Genomic DNA, 27385 nt, shown 5'->3' with positions numbered 1-27385 from the left:
GCTGTAGGGACAGATTTGAAGACTAAGACTTGGAAATCAAAGTCAAACTGAAAAAATAAAAACCATACCAACCCTTTTTCCAAAAAGATCACAAGTGAAACTAGCTCAGGATGTCACAATATTAAAAAACATTGTGAAAAGTCACAGAACAAGCTGACACACTTTCACATGTGACATTTAAAACAGCAACATTGTGTTTTCAAATTTTAAGTCTTGAAGAAAAAAATCAACTGAGTATTTCCTGAAGATTTTGGTCAAAAGGCTCTCATGCTTGCAAGGTTGAAAGAACATGCAGATATAGAGTGCCTGTTTGAAAATTTTATCGCTTTCTCATGTAACATTCACATTGTTGTCTGAAATTCTTACATTATCACCCCAGCCTCAGCATCTGGATTTCAATTTACAAGTGGAGTTAAAAACCAACAGGTTTTTAGATTGTGAAGTTACAATTAGAAATATTTGAAACTAAGTGACAAAATACCCAATTTGCTGGTATCTTACTGTTTTATTCACAAAATAAAAGAGCTTTGTCTTTCCAAACAAAGAACATAACAGAAAGATTCAATGATACAGTTATAAAAAAAGTGTTACTGAAAATTTGAAAAAAGTCTGGTAAAATTTACAAATGCAAACTATCACTTTGTACAAAATCTTCTTTTCAAAGAAACTTCAGGAATAGATTTTAAAATACAGTTCTACCAGCTTAGAAATGCACCTTGATCGCCAAGGGAGCTGGGTTCATTTCCGCCGGTGTGGGGAGCCCTCCCTGCGGCGAGGGGAGCGGTGAGGGGAGCCCTCCTTCTCCCTGCGGCGAGGGGAGCGGTGCGGGGAGCGGTGAGGGGAGCCGTCCCTTTCCCTGCGGCGAGGGGAGCGGTGCGGGGAGCGGCGAGGGGAGCTGTCCCTCTCCCTGCGGCGAGGGGAGCGGTGAGGGGAGCCCTCCCTGCGGCGAGGGGAGCTGTCCTTCTCCCTGCGGCGAGGGGAGCGGTGCGGGGAGCGGTGAGAGGAGCTGTCCCTCTCCCTGTGGTGCGGGGAGCCCTCCCTGCGGCGAGGGGAGCGGTGAGGGGAGCTGTCCCTACGGCGAGGGGAGCTGTCCCTGTCCCTCCGGTGTGGGGAGCGGCGCGGGGAGCGGTGAGGGGAGCCCTCCCTGTGGCGAGGGGAGCTGTCCTTCTCCCTGCGGCGAGGGGAGCGGTGAGGGGGGCTCTCCCTGCGGCGAGGGGAGCTGTCCCTCTCCCTGTGGTGCGGGGAGAGGTGAGGGGGGCTCTCTCTGTGGTATGGGGAGTGGTGTGGGGAGCCCTCCCTGCAGTGTGGGGAGCGCTGTGGAGGGCTCTCCCTGCGGTGTGGGGAGCCCTCCCTCTCCCTGCGGTGAGGGGAGCGGTGAGGAGGGCTCTCCCTGCGGTGTGGGAGGCTCTCCCTGCGGTGAGGGGAGCGGTGAGGAGGGCTCTCCCTGCGGTGTAGGGGGCTCTCCCTCTCCCTGCGGTGTGGGGGGCTCTCCCTGCGGTGAGGGGAGCGGTGAGGAGGGCTCTCCCTGCGGTGTGGGGAGCGCTGTGGAGGGCTCTCCCTGCGGTGTGGGGAGCCCTCCCTCTCCCTGCGGTGAGGGGAGCGCTGTGGAGGGCTCTCCCTGCGGTGTGGGGAGCCCTCCCTCTCCCTGCGGTGTGGGGAGCGCTGTGGAGGGCTATCCCTGCAGTGAGGGGAGCCCTCCCTCTCCCTGCGGTGTGGGGAGCGCTGTGGAGGGCTCTCCCTGCGGTGTGGGGAGCCCTCCCTCTCCCTGCGGTGTGGGGAGCGCTGTGGAGGGCTCTCCCTGAGGTGTGGGGAGCCCTCCCTCTCCCTGCGGTGCGGGGAGCGGTGAGGAGGGCTCTCCCTGCACCTGTTGTGGCTCCTGCGGGACTCCCTGTGTTGCTCGGGGTACCGGCTGTGCCTGTCCCGCTGCCTCTCCGAGCCGTTCCTGGAGCGCACCTCCTGCTCCTGCTCCCGGGGGCTGCAGCGGCCGTGCTCCCTCTCGCGGGACTTGGATCTCTCTCTTTTCCTACTACTACGATGTCCATCGTCTTTATTCCTACGTCTGTAATTTTCATCATCAGACAGAGAAGTTCTTCTTTCTGCTTTCTTCAGTTTGGAATTACTGTGTTTATTTTCTGGATCCTTACTTCTTTCATGGTTCCTATCCTTTCCGCTGTGGTAACCATCTCTGCCGTTGGATTCATTTCTGTGGTGGTACTTTGAAACATCATCTCTCCTATGTGATTCTCTTAAATGCTGGTGATTTCTTTCTGATTTGCTCTCAGTATCACTTCTTTCCTCTTGCTGCCTCCTTCCAATTTTCTTTTCAAGCGATTTCCTTCTCCTTTCTTGTTTTTTCCTGGAAACTTTATCAGATTCTCTATTTTTCTTTTGCGTTCTCTTCCTTTTGGCTTTAGAAACATCTGAAATTATAACAAATTATGGAACTAAGTTGCATTTTAATTTAGTATATTAAATTTATTAAACTACAGAAAGAGTTCTAAAGAGTGTTTTTTGCCAGAAAACATTTCTGCACATGTATCTGGACAAAGGGTCCAAAATAATGAACTCCTGATTTTAATCCCCTTGCTATCTGCACATGATGCCTGCCCTTTTAAAACCTCTACCCGTCATCACCCTCTTGCTAACTTGTACCCAAGGACCAGGCATAGGCCGGTAAAGTCATACACCAAAGCACTCTCACAAATAATCTTTTTTTTCTAGGAAGATGAAAAACAGCAGATGAAGTAAAATCTCCAACACTATCCCATGAGGAAAAAGAGGTAGGATGAAATGGCGTGAGATAATGGTATTGCAGCACTGTAACAATGGCCTTCAGGCTCATTTTTTAAAGGAAATAGTGACAGCTTTGTCAACAAGACTAAAACTAACTTCTGTATTTCTAAATACACAGTAGTCTCATCTCAGTGAACAGGTCTTACCTTCCTGTTTGCTCTTTATCAGGGACCTTTAGATCCCACTTGACAGTATTTGCCACTAACAGCCATTTACAATAACCATCCATTCGCCTTAGTGCATGAACTATAGAATCACACCAGCTGCTTCTTATCACCTTTTGAAACTATCACAGCCCTGAGCTGATTTATTAGTACATGCATTATCTGAATTGTCTAGGCTCGTGTCTGAACTAGGGCTTGATGACATTCTGTTAAAATGCACGGATGGATCAATTCAGATACATCTTAATCCATAATGTTCTTTAAGCAGTGTTTTCCATACTATTTTACATCCACCAGCATGCAGGAAAAGACCTGAGAAAGCAGACAGAAAAGAACCAGCTGCTTTGATGGCAGATGTATTTTATCTTCTGCTGGACCTGTTTTAGAACTATCTCCCCAGGGCAGTGCTGAGCTGAGCAAGTTGATGAAGTTCCAAGCATTAACAGGCAGTATGACAGTAATCTCTAACTTAGCTCAATTTTTGATCAGCAGGTTTTCTATTTTTCTTTCATACACCGATCAACACTGAAATACTGCCACATATTCCTCTGAAAAATACCTCAACTCCTCCAAGTAATTTTATAGATTTAAAAAGCTACAAACACAGGAAGACTTCAGAGGTATAACCAGTAATGGAACCTCAACTCAGTTAACCATTAAAGCTTACTGTTATCTCCAATTACTGTTTTGTACCACTTGTTTTTCCAATTAGTGTTTGTGTACCACTATATTAAGGTACACAAGAAACTGAAAAGTGAAAGCAGGTTGCAAAGGTATCAAGATGTGAATTTTAATGAATATGTTCCTCAATGGAGAAAAGGCAAGTAGCAAGAGAAGGTCCTAAACTTTGAAAAAACCCTGTTTCTACTCGCAGACTGTAGACTTGGTTTGTCACTAAGGATTGACCTCTCTGGTTCCTATCAAGCAGCTCAGCAGAGCTGCAGCTGTCCCTGCAGGACCATCTGGCTCTGTGCTGAACCAGTGCCTCCTGTGACCCTGTTTGGCCGTGCCCTCCTCTCGTGCTGTCGTCACTGATGCTGTTAGCCATGACACACAACTCCACCTTGGACAGGAGACTGTGGTGGAGAACAGAACTGCATTTCCAAAGCAGGAGCAGTTCACACTGCTTTGATTTTATTCATCATTTGTATTTCAAAGGCATGTAATAAATCAAATTAACTTTGAATCAGCAAACTTCTGTGCAACAGGAAGTCATGCTGTGCTATCATCTGCTCCTGCTATATATACTGGGGGAGACTGCACACACTAACTCATAATAGCAACTACTTTAAAGATTAAGCAATGTTTATGACAGTTCATGTCTAATGGAAGTTTCTACATCAGTACAACAGTATAAGACACTAAATGCTAATTATAATTCATAAAAATACAAAATAAATTATAAGAGAAAGCTAATTCTTCCTTGGAAATTCCTGTACAGACAAGAAATTTCACTATATAGCCACACAATCTTTTTCTGAAGCAGAGGAATTCGAAATGGGGACTCAGATGGAGCACAATATTTAAACACATTTGTAGAACTGAAGAAATGATTTCTAGAAGGAAGCACATATTTCCAGGGAAAGACACAAGGAGTATCAAGCTCACTCAATTAAGCCAAGAAAAAAAGACATCAGTAGACATGAGTCTCTATGGTTCACCAGTAAACAGACAAAATAATTGAGAATGACTAATCCCTCAATATTCCAATAAACTGAAGTCATAGTAGAGTGCAACAGATATCAATTGTGTAAAAAAAGTAATCTGCAAACCAACGTTTCTCAGATACTTAAGTCTCTAAAAATGGAACTCAGTTTTTCTGAGTACAAATTTAAAAATAAATTTCCTTGAGAAATATTTAATATTTTAAAACTTAAAGTTAAAAAAATTGATTAGTTTTTAAAACAGAGAAATGACCACTGTCTATAGCAAGATTTTCCTCAAAAGAAGTACACACAGAAAGACTAATAAACATATCTGAGAAAGAAAGAAATAAAAGAAAAGCAAACAGTTGTACTGCTGGTGTTTAAATACCTGAGTCACTGCTGCTGTCACTGCTGGATGAGGAGTCACTGCTGCTCGAAGACTCTGAGCTACTACTGCTGCTGTCAGAATCAGAATCTGAGGAAGAGTCTGTGTCAGAAGATGAGGAGGAATCTGACGACTCAACATTTTGCTTCTGTGTCATGATCAACTTTGGTGCATTTTTAAGATGTTCCCGTAATTCATCCCTAATTAGAAAAAAAAAAAAAAAATTGTTCTTCAATTTCCAATGGGGAGAGGGAAGATGAAGAAAGTAAATATCAAATGAGAAAAGTATTTCTCACGTTAGTCCTCCAAGGCCAATGGAAGTGAAGAAATTGATGGCAAAGCGAGTGTTCCTTGGGTTATCCCGAGGCAACAATCCCTCAAAGAAAGGCTGCAGTGTCCTGATGAAAACAAACATCTATATTAAACACCATGCCATCTCAGCACTCCCACTGACATGAAGAAACTGAAAAAGAAACTGTATGAATCTTCACAAGAAAGCAAAAGTTTTCTCTTCACGTATTTTTCAACACTTTCATTGTTTGTACCTATCTATTATGCATCTAATGAAATGCTATTTCAAAACTTGCTCTTTTATGACAACATACAGGAGAGTTGAGTTGCATACATACTGACAGATAATGACAACAGAAACCTCAACTTTGTGAAGCCCTGAAGTGACTTGTGGAACAGCAGCAGCCTGGGAGAGCAAAGGATAACAGGTGCTGACCAAGAAGGTCAAAGATTAGGGATCCATGCTGAAATCCCCTCATATAAGGCCTTAGGGATAGTTTCAAATTTAAGTTTACATGAACTAAAGCATCACCCACATTCTTCATCATACACAGAAGAAATCCCAGCTTAGAGGAAATAGCTCAAGCAACTGCAAGTAACATTGTGAGAATATAACACATTAAATCTCACACAGATTTAAAAGCCCGTCATGTATACTACGTTTAGGGATTAGTAAGTAATCCTAGGGAAATTGTTACTAATAGTTGTGTGTTTTTCCTAAGTTTTGTCAGAAAGAGAAGGCCCAGTAACGTTTATTATGCAGCTATACAGCTGACAATATATAAAAATAAACTCACACTTGGAAATTGTTACGGTAGCTGAGTGTCACTGGGGGTGGAGGGGGAACAGATACATCCTGCTAAGAGTCATGCACGTTCTTGAACCCAAAATGACAGCAAAGAACTCAGCTTCAAAAGTGACTCCTTGCAGTGACTAAATCTACACATGAACTTATTCTTGAAGTACTGCAGCTACAGAAGGGCAGTCTCACTTGAACCTGAACACAGAGTTCTTAGCTGAACGTTTTCAGATAAAGAACCTAATTAAATTTACAGTTTCGAAAATGAAATTTCAACTTACACATCTTTTAATCTCGCATTTAAATTTGGAAGTCCCATATATTCACTGAGTTCCTGAAAGAATATTTTGACAAAAATTCTACTGGAGGATGTGGTAGTTTCTTCACTCAGTATTATACATTCAAGGACCTGAAAATATTCAGAAAAACATTAACCCTTATGTTTAAACATACATTTTTTTCTTATCTTAGAAACTTTTGTCCTCCTGAAATAACTAATAAAAACACATTTTTTTCCCCAAGGTTCATAAATTCTAGTCAAGACTGTCTTTCTCAAAAATTCTTTTCTACCACATGGGAGCAGCTGCTGGTCATATTTATGCTAGTAATTCTTTTCAGATTTTTTTTTATTTAGGAAAAATCTAAAAGACAAAATCAGATGCGTGAACTTCTGGCAAGTTAAGAGATTTGGGACTTGAATACAGAAGAGGTAAAATATTTGGACTGACTTATGTGTGCTTGAAGAATGACAGGTAGACTAGGCTATGAAACAAAAACAAAACAATATGACAAATTACCTTTCTATACAAGAAGATATCTCAGAATGTGAGACTGCATTTATTTATTAGGTATTTAAACCATAAAATGACAGTATTTTAATGGTCTTATAATTCAATACAACTTCTAAATTATCAAAATTTAGAAGCTCAAAACTCTTTTCCAAAAGAAGTACTTTTTAATCAACCAATTCCACCTGAACTCCCTAAAATACTAGCTTAAATCAACAACTAAAACATGGGGAGAGAGGATGATAGGGGAGAGGGAGAAAAAGGAAATTGCACAAACCAGAACTATTCAACAGTGCCTAATAACTTAGGTTCATCCAGTTTGCCACAAGTCATTACAAACTGCAGAATAAAACTAGAATTCATGTACTGTATGTTACTGTGGAGTACTGGAGCTCAAGGACAATGGCTTTTTGTTTTAACTTACACTCCAGGGAATTGAATCAGTGTACAGGAGATGAGCAAACATCTTGGCCACATTCCTCAGTTTGTTGGTTTCCAGCCGATGAATGGTATCGTACTGCTCCTTGAAAATGGCTTCAAAGGACTCCATGTATTCTTTCTTGAGCATGCAGAAACGCTGAGACAACATGGTACCACTTAAACAACCACTTAAAAAAACACTAAACGTGCAAATAACCTACAACTAAGTGACCTAATGTGTCAATATTTACCGCAAGACTTCTTTTTTAAATAACCCTTGGAGGAAGAGCAAATACTCAAATGGATCTATTTTATAGCTTTGAGCAGTTTGTCAGGACAAGAAACTCATTTGCATTGCAAAGCAGTAATTATCAATTCTGAACTACAGCAAATTATCCAGCATTTTGTTTGACTTCTGTACATCAAGTATTTTCACCTGATACAACCCCATGTTTTTTCAGGACATCACTAAACTATTTCAATTTAGAGAGGCAGCGGGAAGCAGAAGTAAGACATTTTGGACATAAACATTTCAGAGAATATAGAAATCAACATATACATTCATCTGAACATGCCGATTCATATGGTTACTGCTTTGTAACTGACTGTCAGCAAAAGGATTTCCTGGAATAACGGATGAAAAAAATGAGAAGAAACATTCCCTTTCAGCACAGCTTGCTCCCTTGAGAAGACAAGTATTCCATCTTAACTCTTCAGACATGTCAATATTATCAATAGAGAAGCCTTAAGTAAGAAATAACTGCAGCTAAATTAGCAGTTAGTTATACAAAACCAGAGAGTTAGCTGTTTATTGAAGAGCAAACAAAACACCCCCAAGCCCAGGACAGTAAGTACTCAATCTTGCGCTCTAAATTAAACCTACTAAGCAGCTTTGAACAAGGTGGCAAATGACAAAAGTCTCCAAGATAACTCTTCAGCACTGCAGAAAGGGTATTTTCTGGTAATTCATAATACTATTATGTCTTTTTACCATTTCTTTGCCACTGATTTATTGTTCTACCATAATGAGAAAAAAGGGAGGCAAAATAAGGAACAATATAAAGGGAAAGTGAATTCTCTCATTCTGCATTTACTATGCTTTTTACAATCAAAGTGCTAATTCAATCCACTAAAACAATCAACTAACATAAGCATTTTCAGAATGATAAAATGACTATTAGTTTTATTTATCCATTAAAACTTAAGTTTGACACACTAAAAACAGAGTAAAACAATGAAATTTCTATCATAAAGTATAAAATCTGAAACAGAACTCACCCCTGCCAGTAACCCAAAGAATTTCTCATATGTTCTTTGCTGAGCACAGCAGTCAAGTATCATATTGCAGAGTTCTTTCTGGGTTATGAAAAAAAGAATATTTCTCCAGGTAAATTCACTGTAGCAGCAAAAAACTCCATCAGTACATACCAAGCAACTGAAGGGAGCTTTACATGGATGTGAGCTTTGAAATGAGTATTTACATCACACTTCATGGGCAACACCAGTAGTTTTCTGAATTTCTGCTGGACGTGAGTATGAACTTTTGCCCTTCAAATTTCCTCTTCTGCCTAAACTAAGATTTATGTGTTAACACAATACACGTCTAACAAAAAAAAATCAGAATTCATTTACAAAGAGACTTTAGCACAATGAGAAAAGGAGTTACAAGAAAAAAAGTTAAGGTTTTGAGGGTTTTTTTCATGGTTTTGTTTTTGTTTGTTAGTTGCTTCTTTTTGTGATAATCTTTTTAGGGTTCCTTTTTCTTTGTGTGAAATAGTACCAATCCCTCCATTTACAGAAAATAAAAATTCTTTACAACTTCTAAGTGTTAAAATGGCTTACAGACAAATCATTTGGAAACACAATGTGCATTTCTTAGCAGTCATTTCCAAAATCAGAAATATTCCAAACTTATTCCCCTGACCTTCTGCCTGAGATAGAGCTTGCAATGCAGCTGTGAATTGGTTTAGGGTACATTGGGCAACATTAATTAAGGCAAGCAAGCAAATGTTTTTATACAAATTAAAAGCCATGAAGTTACACAATCCTTAAAATAGCCCTGCAGTTTTTGCCCATTCCCTTTTTTATTACTGTTTTCTCCTCAGACCAATTCCATAGTGCAATCCAATTTATGACACTTCCAAATAGGTTTCTGGCTGTCAGTCATGTATCTTTCATTATTAGTTTAATTTCTCTTTAAACTAATAGTAACATTCCTATAAAACCTACTAGATGATTTCATACTGGATTTCATGTCCTCCCACTTGTGTCATTCTTCCAAGCAAGTATTCAGAAGAAACATTTCTGCCCATCATAAAAGCTCAAAACAAATAAAAAGCCAACCAAGCTGAACAAGAAAAGAAACCACTCCTCCAAATAACCAGGCAGTAATGTATCAAATAAACTTACAGATGTGTTTAAAGGCATTCCTGTTAACACTGTCAAACAGTGTTAATGTGATGTATTAAAATGCATATTAACTTTTTATATTATCCCATTATACAGTAATGCTGCAGTTAATCAGTTTTTAACAATAAAAAGGGTAAAGTGCTGATGCCACTGTTAATAATGTCAGGAAGACTTGAAAAACAAATTACTTTTCTTCCTCATCTTAAATGCAATTATAGCCTTGGTATCCCCCTGTGGTTTACAGTAATTAAATATTTTAACATTTTAATTAAATATTACAATGATTTCTAGGAGGGTATCTTGAATAACCGTACGCACGAAAATAGGTTTGCCCATAAAGTCATTCTTGCTGGTGTTATCCAAACAATTTGAGGTTAGGTCTAGAGTAACTGTTTTCCAGATTTAAAATTAACAAACTTTACAATTATTTAATTACTTTTTGAGAGATGCAACAAGCTCAAATGGCAAATCTAACTTAAAGCTTCTAAAGTTAGTGAACTAATATCTGGACTCCCAATGATGTTTATGGCATGAAGAACCTGTTTACCCCATCACTTGTTTTGAAGACCACAAAAAATTTGTTGCCCAATTTTACAGGCAATTTTTATACTGTGTTGTTTAACTGTTTTCATACAATGCTCAATGAGTAACTACTCAGCTTAGTTAAGAAAGCCTATATAGCTACCCAATCATGAAGTAAAACACTTCCAAATATCTGACATCTCCTACAGATGGTGAATCATCTTTTGTGAAGATCTTGAATTTATTATTGTATAGAAAACAATAGCACTTCCCAAAACTGCTAAGACAGAAGATAAGGAGAAAGGTCCTACTAAATGCAGTGCATTTCTCACAGTTCTGCCTAAGCAGTCTCTATCTGCTCCTACCCAAACAGAATAGCAGTTCTGATGAACCGTGACTCAACCTAACATGCAAACTATCATACATTAAAAGATGCTAAAGGAAAAGACAGAAAAATCAGACTTGTTTTGGTTTTTTCTCCCAGTTTTACAATTTTAAAACACAACCACACCCTGCCCAATCTATCTTCTCTCAGCTTCACACAAAGGCTGTGTGCATGGCAGGCAGAAGAGCTAAAGTAACTTAGCCCTTTCTGATCACAGGTTCCTTTTCACAGCTAGTACTTCCCCCTCGCCCCTTCTCACCATGTTTTGCAATTTCTCTAAGATTTGCATTCAGCCAGGACTGCAGTTTCAGAGCTGCCCCCATGTGGAGGTCACTTCTGCCCTACTTGGCTGGAAGTGATGCCATTTCCACCTCCCTTCCCCTTCCAGCCCACAGCTCTGTTCCATCCATTGCATACACAAGGTGAAGCCATCATGAGACATCCCCACCACCCTGTAAGCTATTCTTAAAATATAACATTCTCAAAGTCAAAACTTAATTTCTAGAAGTTTCTTCATGGAACTAAAGGAATTGGTTTGCCAGGAGCAAACCTAGTAGAGGCCTCAGGTTCATTAAATCAATGTGAAATTGGAATTATGTGAAACGAGTGCCTTGCATTTCATGTATCTTCACTGCTGCTACAGATGCCACACTTTTTTCTCTTTTAATTCACTGATGCCTATTTTACTCCCACTAACTACCTTAAAGCTTTCCTTACTGCTGCATATTTTAATGGGTGCAATCATCACACAGCCTACTTTTCCCAGCATCTCTGCTTTCTCTTCTGAATTTGTCAAGTTACCACTTAGAGCCAAAGCTGACAAAGCCATGGAAGGTGTTTCAGCAGCAGGCAGCCTCTTGTGCAGTGCTTTTAGCAGCTACTACAAAGTCTCCAGGTCTATCCTGTGCTCAGCTAATGGCCTTCCTCAACTTTTGTCCCTTTTTTGCTCAATTCCTTTTCTGTTTAGAACAACATATGCTTAAAGCTGAATATGGTTATCGCAAATCTTGTGTAAATCAGACAATATTTTACACTGGAATCATTAGCTGGATATAAGGATAGATATATTTTAAATTATACTGCTACTAGTCTGCAACACACACACACAAAAAAGAAATAATACATTGAAGTCCCACAGTATCTCTTTCCTTCTACCTGAAGGTTGCACATGCAAAACTTCACTTTAAGTGATTTCACTGAGCAATTCCATCTCCTTAGGCTACATGCATACACACATCCATGGAACACCAAAATCCAGGCAGAATTCTAGCTAATGCCTGCCTATCACTTACACAACAGCCTAATTCTGTATGGATTCCGTACCTTCATTTTGTAGACATCAACAAATACCACAACATGGTATATGCATGTGATGCACTTTTTTTTAACTTGACAAATCATGGAAATTTAGAATGATTCTGCACCTCAGGCCCACAAAAACCTCCTACTTCAAAAGACAGGAAAGCTGCTTGAGGATGATTATCTTTTACAGCCAGCAGCAAGGCTGTGAACTAATCATGGTGCAGTTGCTAAACCTACCAGCTGCAATGCCCTCCAATTAAAGAAATTAATGTATCTAAGAAATCATCAATTTGACCAAAGCATAATTATCAGCCTTAGACCATCATGCTCTACATCAGCTTCCTGAACTATATTTTCACTGAAAGTGAAAATAGTCGGGCCAACATAAGTACTTGTGTTATCTTCAAGACTCAAGGCATAAATAACACGAGACACTGACACTCCCACACCACCAACTAGGACTGCTTTGAGCAAGTGACAGCACCCCGTAAAAATGGAGATGTGTCAGATGCATGCATAATTCCTTCAAGAAGGTTGTGCCTGCAAGAATTTTTCTCATTTCAAGTAAAAAAAAATAAAATCTGGTGACGCATTACCTTTATCTGGAATATGCACAGTGTTAGAAGAGGCTCTAATTTAATTTAGCAACATTTCTGTATACAAGCTTAATTCTTATCACAAACCAAGAAAGAAGAAAAGCCTAAAAGCCGACCCATTTTAGGCACATTTTCAAAGAGCAGGAACAATGTATGGTCAGTTTAATGTTTTTTAGTTGTCTGCATTTAGGCCAGGCTTGTTTGATTGCTTTTCCCCATAGTTCAGAAGCCAGAAGAACTGGTAGTACCACACTCCTCTAACTACAGTTTTAATTTATTTAAATTTTCTTCTTTGGTAATACATGGGATTAACACAGCTTTAACAGAGATAATAACAGTATTTTTTAAAAAAGTAAAACAGTGAGCTCTGCCAAGACTGAACATATGCCTAAAGAAGCAACTGCAAGGCTTGTTTAGAACAGCTTTGCACAGACTGTAGTACGGACAGCAAAGCTATTGCATTTTTGATCTGCAGGCTTCAGCTGGGTCTAAATAACATGAATAAAAGCAAACCCACTCCCAGGAAATTTACTTAGAAGTGAAGTAACACTTTAAATGTTTTCCCTCAAAAAAAAAAAAAAAAAAAAAATGCACAGGACTGCTGACATCCCTCCTCAGCAGCTGGTCCTAAACTGCAATGCCAAAAAGCAGTATTATGTTGTTCCAGTCCACAGATTATCCATCTGAACCTTAATCCTCTTTCTGTGAGTCAGAGCTGTGTGATAGATCCATTACTGGTATTAAACAGACAAACAACAAGTGTTGCACAGCAGTTAATGTGACACGATGATCTGATACTTCAACCCCTGGTAAAAACTGCTAATGTATTTCTGAACTCAACCCTGATAAATCCTAAACCAAGAGTTTCTACACATGAAGATTTCTGGAAGAGTTACCCAGAAAGATGGTCATTAAGACTGTATTAGTCTCAAACCTGTTGTTTGCATCTGTCTTTAGGTTTCAGATATTCTGATTAGTTTTTTGATTGTATTTAATTGAAAATTTACTACTCAAAGCTTGTGGAAACAGTCTTTATGACAAAATTCAATACATATTGCTTTATTAAGTAAAGTCTTTCAGAAGAAAAGCAAAACATTACTGTAAAATCAGACTCAAATAAAAATTTTGCAATGAAAATCTTAAGTTGTACGTGATTTTTAAGGAATATTTTAGCTAAATGCTCTTGCTCCTGCTTCTCATCAAGACTGCCATTTGTAGTAGGAGTTCGAACAGAGAATGAGCATAAATAAAGTTTGCAGGTTCACCCAAGAGCCCTGCAAACATTCCAGGAATTTCTCAAGACAGTTTCAAGACAGTTTAAAGGTTTGAATCAGAAAGTGTGAAGAAGTAAGACGCAACATCCTGCAGTACAGATTGCTGGAGCTTTCAGTAAAGTAGACCAAAAAAGAAAGAAGTGCTTTATGGCTAAAATAATAAGATCAAGTCCAACCATAAACCCAATGCCACGGTGCTCATCACTAAACCATACTCACATATCTTTTGAACACTTCCAGGGATGCTCATTCCACCACTTCCCTGGGCAACCTGTTTCAACAACTGATCACCCTTTCAGTCAATAAACTGTTTCTAGTATTTAATTTAAACCTCACCTGGTGCAACATGAGGTCATTTCCTCTGGTGCTGTCACTTGTTATCTCTGAGAAAGGACCAACCCTCACTGGCTACATCCTCCTTTTGGGTACTTGCAGAGTGATAAGGTCCCCTTTGAGCCACCTCTTCTCCAGACTGAACAAGCCCAGCTCCCTCAGCCCCACACAGCAGGGTGTGGGCTCAGTCCTGAGTACAGAGGGAGACACTGCCCCTGTCCTGCTGGCCACACTATTCCTGATCCAGGCCAGGATGCCACTGGCCTTCTTGGTCACCTGGGCACTGCTGGATCGTGCTCATCTGCTGCCAACCAGCACCTCCAGGTCCCTTCCTGCTGCTGGGCAGTTTTCCAGCCACTCTTCCTGGGGCTGCTGTGACTCAAGGGCAGGACTCAGCATTTTGCCTCATGGAACATCACACCAATGGCCTCAGCCCTGTGACCCGGCCTGTCCAGATCCCTCTGCCTTCCTGCTCTCCTGCAGATCAACACTTCTGCCCAACTTGGTGTCATCTGCAAACTCAATAATAGCCTGTTTTTTAATGAAGGCAGAGGGAATTAATTCAATAAAGGCTTCAGTCTGAAGACAGTAGCTTGAATGAATAAAAGGTGATTTTTCTATCTTAAAATTTGGCAGCTAATTTAAACAAATTTCCTGCTGAATGTATTCAGTTTTTTTAATCCACATGTACAGACTCAAGTCCTAGAAACCCCTGAATAACTTTACTGCCTACATCTGCTTATTCTTTCTGCTCTCACAATGATCAGGAAGTGACTTCCTTTTTTTTAAGATTTTTGTTCCCATAAAGGAGCTTAATTCTATACAACGAGCAAGTCAAAGCTCTCATATCTTTGATTAAATGAGGTGAAGAGTATTTAGGACTCTTAAGGAAAAGAAGTAATCAGTACAAAGTAGAAGCCTCATGTGATAAGAGGACGCAGTTTTACAACAGTTTTCAATCTTGAATTGTAGTAATTCCTACAACTAGTACTGAATTGTAAGTTCATACTAATGGTTGAGTTTTTCTTTTTCCTTCTCTTATTTCTTCTGATCAGCTTTTGCTCACAGAAGTTAGGAGCTGACAGAGACTGCCATGGTATTAAATCCTAAGGATTAAGTAGTTCTCACTATAAGCAAGTAGTGTTATGCATTATAACTCTGTTGTATGATCTAGTACATATATTCTAATTGCTTGCTTTATTCTTTATAGCTGAATTGATTTGCTGGGCAACAGGATTTTTTCTCTCTTTAGAGTTTTTCAGGTTATGTATACTTCACTGAGAATTATCATCTTATGCATGCTTAATATTGCATTTCATGCACAGAATTAGAGAACCAGATTTTAAAAAATCACAATCTCAGTTCTTAGTTTACTTCCATGTAAATTGCTTAGAAACAATCAACAGTGTAGGAATTGAAAAAAATTATAGGTAAACAAGTTCTCAAAGAACACCTAAGCGTAGCCCAGATCTCCCCTTACTAGTTAGTATTATACTAAAGTTACTTATTACACACACTAAGTCAAATAAAACTGATAATTAAAGCCACAAGAAGTTAAAAAGCCCACCCAAGTGTAACTCCTATGATGACAGCTTATAGCTGTCTGAAAAGCTGCTTGGAAAATTAGATGTGTATTTACATTCTACCAACACTGAACAAAAGTACTGATGAAGAACAGTTTCCATTACTTGAAAACACAGCAATTACATGGATCTTACAGAGTCTGAGGACAAACCAGCTTCAGTCTCATGATCTTCAAAATTACAGCCAAGCAATCACTCAAAACTGCTTTAATTCAATATGCTTACTGTGAAAGCACCAAAACAACACACTCATAGCACTGTGCTAAATTTCAAGCCCCACTGATAAAGTCTACAGCTGCCTGCAAATATTATCTCCAACCCAGAGTCCTTTCAGAGACAGAACCCTGTCATGGTGCTGTATTCATGTCATAGGACAGAACTTTCATCAGTTCAAACAACAGATCTTTTTAAAAGGCTGTGAGCAAACATTTGTGTTGCTTGACAGAAAGGAGCACATGCATAAGACAAATTGCTTATGAAATGTGTGTCAGTCTATTTGCTCTAAAGGTTGTGGAAAAAATTTTGAGGAACAACAGCTGTAAGGAATGACCTTCATTCATCTGCCTGCTACACAAACTAGGTCGTGGAACGTGAGCAAGGTTTTTAGATACTACCGTAGTACTGTATCTCTATAATGTTAGTAACAACAAGAGGAAGAGTAAAGGCTTACAGTCTGACTTTCAGGGAAGTCCATCTTCAGCAGTTTGTGAGCACATTCTTCAAAGTCTAAGCTGAATAGAAAAAAGCACTTATTATCTGTGCAATATACGCTATACTAAAAACATTCCAAAACTATATTAAGAATCATAATTGGTGTTAAATCCTCAACTGTTTTGAAGTAAAGTATGTCAGCTGTTTGATTTGCTAAGACTTTTTTGCTGTTGTGTTTTTTTTAATAAATATTTTGTATTTCATGAATTTCTATTTGAAAACTAATCCAAAGTGATTACATTTGCAGGCAATCTGAAAACCAGATGATCCAAGTCATTATTACTATCACATCATCTTACAAAACTTAACAAAACAGAAAAGTGGGAGCTTGTTTTGCACATTTTGAAACACACTGAAATGTAAGCACTTCAGACCAGCTCCAAAAGCAATATATACCACAGTCTTCTCTGTGCACTCCTGTTCTGAAAGCCTTTAGCTACCACTGGGTACATCCTGCCCCCACATATCAGATGAACAAGTTTGAGTATGACAAGAAAGTATTCAACAGTAACTTTGAGAAATGTGAGAGCCTTTGATACCCTCAGGATAGTATTAATTAATTCATATATCTAATGATCAACACCACAACTACATTATTGCACTTGTCAAGCAGCATCAGACCTGCAGAGTATTATGGGCTGCAAGGTATCAATCTTTCAGCGTGGTGACACAGAAGCTACAATCAGCAGGTTGGGAATATTTGTGCCACAAATTGCAAGCAGAGTTCATTCTCAAGATTACCACAAGCAGACTATACTTCAGGATTGGTAACTGTATACTTATTTTCCAAACAATGCAGATGGCAAAAGAACTCCATCTCAGAAGTGGGGACAAACTACAGAATTTTTAAGCATGTCTCAATTTTTTTTCATAAATTTCCAAGATGTTGTTAAATTTGAAGATCACTGACTTCTGTTCACTCAGAAAGTTCTCATTACAGCAATAGTCCCAGTCCACTACCCAAACATTTTGAAATAAACAAGATTCATCTTAGAATGAGAATTTGGAAAACAGTTTGCTTTACACAGTCAGATCAGGCTCCCTAAAGACCACTTCCCTACTTTTTTTTTCTTTTAAATTGCACATGAAGACAGGATTTTTAAAGAAAGAATTAAAGTTTACTGACTTCAAAAGAACTGCACTCCTAGGTATATAATTTATATTTACCTTGACTGAATAGCCAGATAAATTGTACGACGGAAGGAGACCAGGTTAATTTCTGTTTTGTCGTGGACAGTAACTTTCTGACCTGCAAGAGAAAAACGTGGGTTTGTAAAGAGCAAACCATTAAGGAAGACACATGTAGTAATTATTTAGGACAGCTCTATTTACCATTTACTGAGTCTGTAGCACACTATTTTTCTAGAAGTACTTAGGACTGTTTGCAGTCCTAAGTCCTAAGTATTATGTATTTTTTTATGTTTATTTTTATAGACGAGAAAAACCCCAGTATTTTCTTCATCTGTAACAGATGTAAATATTTAGAGACAGTTTTAAAAGGGTAATTCTTTTAAAGACATTTAATGTTTCTTAGTCACTGTAACCTCTAGGTTTAACATGTCTTGTCAATATTATTAGTAATCCATTTCCAGCATAACTTAGGCATACAATGCTTAATGAAGCATTTCTCATTTTAACAGGTAACTCTTAGTTCCTGTTAATTGCAGGATCCACATTACAGCATTCTGCAAAGTCCTGGAGCAAGTGTAGAAAAATCCATTCTGAACCAAACTACTCTGGGAACACTTCAATTTGTAAAATACTCCCTATTCCTTCAGTCTTTTAAAGTTCGGTAAAAACATAAAAAATGAGAAATTACAGGAATGTTCATACTTTTCATGAGCCTGGGAGCTCTGCTATTCTGTGAAATATTCCACCCACCAAACGAGTAAGGAAATCCATTCCTGGTCTTGTACAGGAACAATACTTGACTGGCTTTTCTATTACTCATGTAGTCTGCACAAAAATTTCAGTTATGCTTATCCATCAATGTATTTTCCTGGGAATTGAATACATTCTTTGAAAATGAGTAAGTTTTGTCTCCACTAAAGTGAGATATGGAGGATGTAGATACAGTTGTAAGAAAATCCATCCTAATTTTGAAAGTTACTTAAAAATATGATTGAGCATGGAAAAGTTTAAGCAAGAGTTTTCATTTTGCTCTTTTTCATGTCTTACATTTGCAAGGCTTTTTTCCAAGGATACTGTCACGAAAATCATTGGTATCTCAAACTGATACTGTCAACAATAAAGTGGCAAAGCTGCTTTTCCTTGTCTGTGTGTGCTGAATGCTTCCTTTCAGACTTTTATACTGTTTGCTAGTATACACTTAGATCTGAGAATAACTGAAGAGGAAAACACTGCTTAACATTCGAGCATCTCGGTTTTGCAAAACATGTAAAAATTTGAGCTCTTCTTTCTTGTTTGTCTACATTCAGTCAATTTCTTGTAAGGTGCCAGTCATACACTTACCATCCTCATCCTCCTCTTCATCGTCTTCTTCATCTTCTTCACTACTTCCAGCTTCTTGATTTCCTTCAGATTCAGTGTCACCTTCATCAAGAATTTCTGAAAGACCAGCATCCAAGATTAATGGAACACAGATCACAGTATTTTCATTACAAAAACCCCCCTGATCCCACCCCTGAAGAGTGAAAGGATGTCTCAGGTACAGAACGTGGAAGAGGCCAAAAAGCAGATCTAACATAACTCAATGGAAACACAGACAGAGAAACAACACTGAAGAGCACAAACACAAAGGAAAGGTCTGTGAACTGAATGAGTTGTATAGAACAGAAATATCACCCACAGTTAAATAAATGTTGGCAGCAACAGCTGAATAAGCAAATGCCATAGGTAATGGTTGTGCACACACACAAATATCCACACCTTTCTTCAGCATTTTGTATTTCTCTTCATTTTCCATAAAGTTCGGATCCATCTTGAAAACATCTTTAAAATAAAAAGAGAATCTTTATTTAAAACACAAATTGAAGAAAACTATTAATATTTAATCTTGAATATATTTTCTTGGGGAATGCAGTTAAGGAATTATCTTTCATTTCTAACTTACTAAGAACATCCTCTGGGTTGTAGTCATCTTCCAATGGCAACATGTGAGTAAACTGATCCTCCTCTTCCACGAGATCTAATCCCTCTGGAATGATTGGATGATCCTTGAAGCCATCCTTGCGTACAGCAAACATGACTTCTATCATGTACTGAACGCGCATATCGATTTTGGATTCGTGCAGAATGTGTCGAAGGCGATCAAAGATTGCTTTGGAGAAGAGAGCAATGTAAACATGAAAGGTATGTACTAATACCAGTGCCAAGACAGGTTTTGGCTAACTTACCATTAATACCTCTAGGAGAAACTTCTGTTAATTTGAGCCCGCTCTCTTTAATAAATCCAATTGCTACTTCAATACTGTCATCAGTAGGCCTTTCAAGCAGTAAAGTGAGCATTTCCAAACATAAAACCTCGTGAGCCTGTGGAAAAAGTATCAGCAAAGAATTAGAATGCAAAATATTACACCATCACCACAGTCATTTACTGGACAGACCTGTCCAGCCTTTGAGGATGCCACAACACAACAGTTTAATCACACACGGCAGCAGTAGTGGGGCAAAGCTGATTTAGAGGAAGTCAAAATTTCAAATCCAGTTTTACCATCATTATTTCCACCAATTTTCTAGTGAATGCGACTGTTCTATTGAAGTGAACAAGCTAGCAATGTACAAGCTATTTTGCCATTAAAAAATTAACAGAATGCATTTCCAAGAAGGAAACAAACCAGCACTTGCATTACAGAACCCAGCTCTAAGAGCATTGTATCTATAATTAAATAAGATCTTCCAGGACCAGGCATATAAGCAAATCACCCATCTCAGATTCATTTCCTCTTTAGCAAAATGCTGAACATTCCCAACACATTCCTGAGACACTGCTTTTCCTGACATGATTTAAATCAGAGCATCCTGATTTCTGACACATAAACAAGTGGAACAGAGCTAGATATAAATTTGCTTTAGATGCAACTGAGTCTACTTCTGCTAACACACATGTTGCAAGAAAATTCTGTTTAAGATCTGTGGGACAGAGCCCCAAATAATCCTTGCTTTGCATAGAGACATGCCTGAATACTAGCCCAAACACACACATGAAATCTTGGGAAGCTCTGGAGCAGAAGTGCAATGATAAGTAGTGACAACTGCATAAGCAATTAACAGTATCTTTTATAAACAGATTTTAACAACTTAAAGCAGGGACCACACTCAAGCATTCAGCAACTTTCAAAACAGACAGAGAACCTTCACTTAGGGTACTGCTGTCTTAAACTAAAAATTAGCCATATAGGGTTTGGATTGAGTAGAAACAAAGAAACATACCACATTCTGATTCATCAAATGTGCAACAAATTTCGAAGACGTTAGACAGAGTTGCTGCAAAAGAAATGAACCAGGAAATTTTAACATACAGAAGAAGAAATTCCTAACCCAGACATACTATAGATAAATGCATCTCACAAACGAATTAGAGTTATGAAACTATTTGAGGATACATAAAAAATTAGAATTAAACACCCTTGCCCAAATCAAAAAAACCCCAAACTATCACAGTATCAATCCAGTTTCATGATACTCTAATACTACTAAATGTCCCATTGACTGGTCTTGACCCACGTCTTGGCTGTGCTCCTTTGAACACACTTGACACAGTTACAGTGCAGAATTCCACGTTTCAGCACGTTGCTCCTTCACATTTTACATACCTTGTCATTTCTGCGATACCCTTTACGAAAATTCAGTATCAGCCTCTTGAGGATCAATTCACCAATATTCGGAAACTTGGAATTGATGATTGCCACAAGAGCTGCATAAACGTGAGTAAAAATCGGAGAGGCACTCTGAGCTTGCAAAATTGATCTAGACAGCAATCCCCTAGAAAAAAAAAGCAAGTTTTAAAGACCTTCCTGGTAATAAAGCATGTAATGTTTTTATTCAGTACTCACCACATGAAATAGTGTTGTGCAGTTGGAGTAGCTGGAAGAAACCAGATGATGTTTTTTAAACCATGGTTTTTCATGCCACAATTGGAATTTTGCAAAATGCGTTGCACAAATCTTTTTGAGAAGTTCTTAAACTCTAATCTCTCACTAAATATTGTTCATATTACAGATAGATTTAAAAATGCTAAGCATGCAGAAAGCCATCTTGTATCCTGCAATTACCCCTTTTTTAATCTGAACTTTGACTGATTATAAAATACTTAGAGCTTAAATGAATGTAAACAAAGGCTTCATGAGGCAATAGTTCTTTTATTATTCAAATGGTCTCTTTTACACTTATTATCAAGAAAGTCTGAGAAGCATCTGTCACTTACTTCCCCTCCTCTCAATTTTGCTTTCTGTAATGCTTAGAAGCACACAGAATTTCACTTTTGCTGTATTAATCAACTACATGTGGGTGTGAGGATAAAAACAAAACAAACCTCCAAATATGGAATCTTCAAAGTACACACTGATATCCAAATCTACCTTCCCTGTGGCCTACTGAAATCCTAAAAAAACCTCCTACAGAGCAAGAAATACAAAGTGCATGGAGACCTTATTCCTACTTACTTTGGCATTGACAAGTGGAATAGAACTCATTTCATACTAGTACACAAAAATTATTTTTGGATCTACCAAGCTACAACAGCATAATGGTCTTTTCTTTACAATGCATCAATAAACAACACCAACAGGTAACTGCAGTAAAACTTTTTTTGTTAAATAGTGGCTAAAATATTATTTGTCACCCCAAAAATAAAAAATGAAGTATTACAAGCAAAATAGACAGCAACAACTATAAATTACAAGTCATTCAAGTAAAATGCATAGGGACAACCTTAAGAAAAGGAAATATACACCATCTGTTGCATCTTCTATTCCACCAAGCATACAATCCTTTTCCCAAGTAAGGGAATATTCTGAATAGGACAATATGGCCTAAGGTTAACACTAAGATCTGACTAACACCCGTACACTACTAATAGCACACACAACAGTGTCCACATGAAGAGTGTACATGCTCCACAAAAGCAAAAGAATTATTTTCAAATACCAAGGCTTACCTTCCCCGAACAATATTCTCCTGAAGGAGCTCGTGAATGATGTTTTCTATATTAGAAACGTTCACTTTGTTGACAAGACCATTGATCGACTTCTTCAAGGCTTCCCAACTCATCCTCTGGTACGCCAAGCTATTAGAGAGTATCACAAATTGATAATGTATAAATTTGAAGTGCCACTGAGCAAATTTATATATACAGCATATATTCACACTTTCCTTTAATCATTAAAATAAATTAAAAATATTCACTGCATAAATGTTAAGAGTTGTTTACAATTCTACATTCAAGCACTAGAAAATCATTGAACCAACATGATAAACCAAAGTGTAATTCTCTGAAGATATGGTATAACCCAGTATGTTGCTTTGTAAGATGTTCCAAAAAAATCCTAGCTACATTTAGTATCCTGCTTTACTTCACAATTTCCACTTTGCAGCAGAAGCAGGTACAGTTTATTCTGATTCTCTTATCTCTCTTCTGATAAAAATATACCTTCAAAACAATGATCACAACCCTTAATGCATCCTATCTTTCCCAACATTCTCTAAATGCCTTAACTGCTTTGCTTGCAGCAAAAAACCTACTATGTGACTTTGAACTCACCTATTTTTATCAGTGATTTGCTCTTGCATCATCCTGAGCTTGGCAGGTGGAATATATGCACCACCTGTGCGAGTGAGGATTGGATCCACCTCTTCTTTCTTCTTCTTTGAGGTGGTCTCATCATGAGCAAGTGAGCTCTGGCCTGTCGACCTCTCCGGACTCCTGCGGTCAGGTGACGAGTACCGTCTCTGCTTCCTTCGATCATAGTCTCTGTCCTCCCATCTCTCATAGTGCCTGTCTCTCCCCCTCTCCATCCCTCTAAAGGAAAAAGAATAAATACCCAATAAACACCCAAGTGTACGTGAAAAGCTTTCACATTTTATTCTTTAAAAGCAAGTATTTCATTACTGATTAAGAAAGGGCTCCAGACCTTCCATCTGAAGTTCTGTCATCATAGTATTCCCGTCTTGAATATTCCTCATCATATCTGCTGTCATCAGAGTATCTCCTCTTCCTGGGAGATCGAGACCGAGACCTATCACGCTCCATATCCCTACACAACCCACATCACAAAAACTTTTAGTAAGAGGCTGAGAAGAGCAATGGTATTAATATATACTTGCAATACAATGTACCAGTGCAAAAGTGTTCCAATTCTGCAATGTGAGTTTCAAAGTATGTGTCACACCAATAAAAGGGTCTAGTTTAACAATAATTTGTCATCAGGAAAAAAATATCAAAAATCAAAGAAGCACTGTAAAGGAAAGCTCCTAGAATCTGAAATTAAATGTTTAACAATAATAACATCAAATATCAGTGGTAAATTCAGCATCTTGTATTCCTCGAACACATGTATTCAGTTGTTTCTACTTATTTTGCCTGTACAGCATGAAGCAATCTTGCCCAAAAATGGTAACTGTGGTATAAGCAATATGTGACTTCAAGCAAAAAGCCAGCATGAATTTTCACTTTCAAGTCTCATGATAATTTAACTAAATACTAAGCTTTAGTAACAAATCCATTTAACTACTGTTATATTATCACTCAAGTATTTTACTAAATCTGTACTTGCTTTTTACCACTTAGTTATGGTAATATATAAAAAGAAACATAATCTGATGATTTTTTTTAACTTCTCTAACTCACTATGTGAGGTATATAGACAGAATTGAAGGAAACAAAAATCAGTCATTTTACCTGTCCTCTGGAGACAAACTCTCATGTCGGGAACTGTGGTTTTCCCTCCTGTCATGACTGGAACCATGCTTTAGGGAAAGAAAAAGAAAAAAAAAAGTCAAGCCCCAGCATGACTGTGAGCACCTATCTTCAGATCAAAGCACACCATGCCTCAGTTCCACTCCTTTACAAGAAGGGCCATCAACAAAGCTGATTGCAGTCAGGTATGACAAGGAAAGGTTCCTGGCTCTCTAGGAACAAGCAGCTAAACAGCTGGACACCCAGCTACAGGATGCTGCAGATGCCAAATGCTTCCACAGGTTCATGACACTGAACAAACACAGAAGAAAAGTCAACAAGGGTTACCAAAAAACTTTATCTGGCTCAGGAAGCTGCAAACAGGTAGAGAGTGGGAGTGTACATGGGCAAGTACTTTTATAGTTGCCCTATCCTCAACTCTTTAAGGCATCTGCTGTTAATTACTGCTGGAGACTACAGTAGATGGACCACTGCTCTGCCTTTCCTACTTCCTTCTTTCAGATGCCATTTTAATTTGGTGTGCCACACGCAATACCACAAACACAATTCCACCATTTCTAGTTTAAAGAGTGTCTTTCCTCTCTCCTAAAAATTCCCTTTATTGAGCAATTTTTCCTTACATTCCCCCTTTTTACTAATTACCATTATTTCCTCAAGGGTCATTCCTAGTTTCATACATTACAAACACCTGAGTTGCACTGATTTACTTGGCAGATTTGCAGGATTGTGTAAGTGATACACACTTAAACAGCTCACACCAAATTCCATAGGCTGAACCATGACGTGTGTAAGTATGGAGTCATACAAAAATCAGAATGAGACAGCATCTACAACAAACACAAAGACATTCATTAAGATGTTTCCAAACAACTTTGGTAGAATCAAGAAGCAGCATTTGTAACCTGAGTACTTTCATTGCAAGGGTCATCTCTTCCTTTAAAATATTATTTAGGATTTTTCAGAACTACAATCTCATGATGCCACAGAGTGATTATGTGTGAAACTCAACAAAAGTATTTCCTTATGCACCTTGATGGAACTCCCTGCAGCAACACTCAGTTTGTTCACTGAAGCAGCACCCTCTCCACCAACTGGCACACCAGTTCTTGCCCCACCAAAGAACCAGTTAAAACTCTGGGTGACCAGAATATAATGACACCTTTTTCAGAAAAAGCCGGGCAGCTGTTATCTCTAAAAACTTAACTGGGGGTGTGTGTATATATACAAACCAATAATTGTATTTTTCAGGCCACTATAACATATGCCAGAATGTTGCCTTTCCTAGGGCGCACTTCAAATTGCTAAAATTACAACATTGCGTTGCCTGCATCAAGATGATGACAGAAAACAAGGGCATTGCATTGTCACTGGCAGCATGCACCCCTATAAAATTTATGCCCACCTGGTTAATTTTAGAGCCACATTATCTTTGACAGCAGAGACAGTACAAGAAACTCTCACACTCACCAAGGTTTGCTACCCCCTTCAATGATCATTACACCACAGAGCACATCACTGAATTCATTCAATGGTAAGAAAAGTCCTTGGTTTTTTTCCCCAGCACAGTAATATAATGCCAGCCTGTATCCTAAGCTTCCAAGAAAGTGGTAATAAAAATCTTTGAATAACATAAAATAGTTCCTGTATTTAAATCCTATCTACCAGATAGGAAGAAGGCACTGAGTCTTTTTAGGATGATCCATTCTCATGGGTTCTTTATCATGTCTCTGCCGAAGCAGAACCCAAAATACAAGTATTCACAGAAACAAGACAAGGTTATGGCTGTTTCTGTGTTTGGCATTTATCTCAGCTCCTTGCAAAAGCAGCTCTGCTTGTTGAAGAAATTTTCACCCTCAGCTCTCTGTGACGAGGTTTAGTGACAGCTAAACATTCAGCTCTTTGTGACAAGTTAGTCCCGTTCCTTGTCCACTTTCATCAAAATTATTAGCTGAAAGTGTCCAAACAGTGTGCTCTTGCTAAATGGCTTATTTTCACAGATGAGGGAGCACCACCAGATTGGGAAAACAGAAGGTATTAAACTACCCCTCAAGCATCCCTACTAAAAGCCACTCAAGTCAGAAAAGTTGGAGCAAAAAGAGTGAAGGAGCCCATGAAGGTTCCAACTCTGGACAAACAGGCAGAGTCATACCACAGATTTCAGGTACTGCATTATAACAACATTGCTCTGCTAACATGTCCCAAACCTGGCCTTACAAATGCTGCGTACCTCTACAAGCACAGCATTTCAGAATGTTTTCTTCTTGCATTCCCAAAAAATTACTCCCATCCACTCAGAAACGGCACGTATAGCTATTAAAAAGAAAAGTTTTAACATGCATAGTATGACATACAGTTATCAAATTAACTGCCACTTATTGTCTCTACATCTTTTAAGACTCTTGTCAAATTTTTCAAAATCTTTCTCTATTACTCCACATGCTTACATTTACTGTTGAGCCATCACATTCAGTCAGTTTTGACCAAATTACTGTAACATTTTACAGTATTACTATTCAGGACTTTGATTGCAAGGACAGCAGCAGCTAGAAATAGCTGTAATTTACTGACTCCTAATAGTATTTATCTTGCAAACAGCTGCTGTCTGTTACAGATATTATTACTCCCTTTCCATTCAGGAAGTTTTATTTAATATATTAACTATAAACCTAATTGCCAGCGACATGGGAGTGATCAAATTCTACAATTTAGGTCTAAGAACACTTACATTTACTTGTGTCACCCGGCTCTTCATCTTGACTTCCTGCTTTTTACAAAGTTCTCAACGTGCAGCCACGAGGCAATCCAAGCTGGAGCTCAGCATAGGAAAACCATCTCACCTGGAACACACAGAACACAATCAAGAACTCTCGACTGCACACGGTGCCGGAACACGCACCTTTATTGTGTCCTCTAAGGCTGTGCTTACACAATCCTTTAACCAAAAGGTTCCCCCGGGTCTGTTCCGATTCCCTGCGGTCTCACAGCGGCCGCAGAGCCGGAGCCGGGAGCTCAGCGCCACAGCCGGCCCGAGCGAGCGGCCAGGCCGCGGCCGGGGCCCTGCCCACCGACCCCGCCGCAAGGCTCCCGGCCTGAGCCCGCCCGGCCCGC

General features: G+C 38.9%; 1 protein-coding gene across 1 annotated transcript; it reads right to left on the bottom strand.

The window, feature by feature from the left end:
• Positions 1 to 345: 345 nt before the first annotated feature.
• On the bottom strand, positions 346 to 27344 carry CWC22 (CWC22 spliceosome associated protein homolog). The gene is made up of 20 exons (XM_058809525.1): positions 27204 to 27344; positions 27003 to 27114; positions 24260 to 24327; positions 23493 to 23615; positions 23123 to 23380; positions 22520 to 22648; positions 21177 to 21345; positions 20794 to 20847; positions 19758 to 19893; positions 19475 to 19681; positions 19291 to 19353; positions 18874 to 18969; positions 17569 to 17650; positions 16361 to 16421; positions 8565 to 8642; positions 7291 to 7443; positions 6360 to 6487; positions 5285 to 5386; positions 4992 to 5188; positions 346 to 2420 (listed from the first exon to the last, which is right to left on the bottom strand). Exons 2-20 carry the CDS (start codon positions 27027 to 27029, stop codon positions 739 to 741), a joined length of 3813 nt encoding a protein of 1270 aa, XP_058665508.1. The 5' UTR covers positions 27030 to 27114; positions 27204 to 27344; the 3' UTR covers positions 346 to 738.
• Between the last annotated feature and the right edge of the window lie 41 nt (positions 27345 to 27385).

Source organism: Ammospiza caudacuta, chromosome 8 (genome assembly GCF_027887145.1).
Source record: "Ammospiza caudacuta isolate bAmmCau1 chromosome 8, bAmmCau1.pri, whole genome shotgun sequence".
NCBI classification, from domain to species: domain Eukaryota; kingdom Metazoa; phylum Chordata; class Aves; order Passeriformes; family Passerellidae; genus Ammospiza; species Ammospiza caudacuta.
Note: the sequence above shows the minus strand (reverse complement) of the source record. Positions and strands in the feature narration are given on the sequence as shown.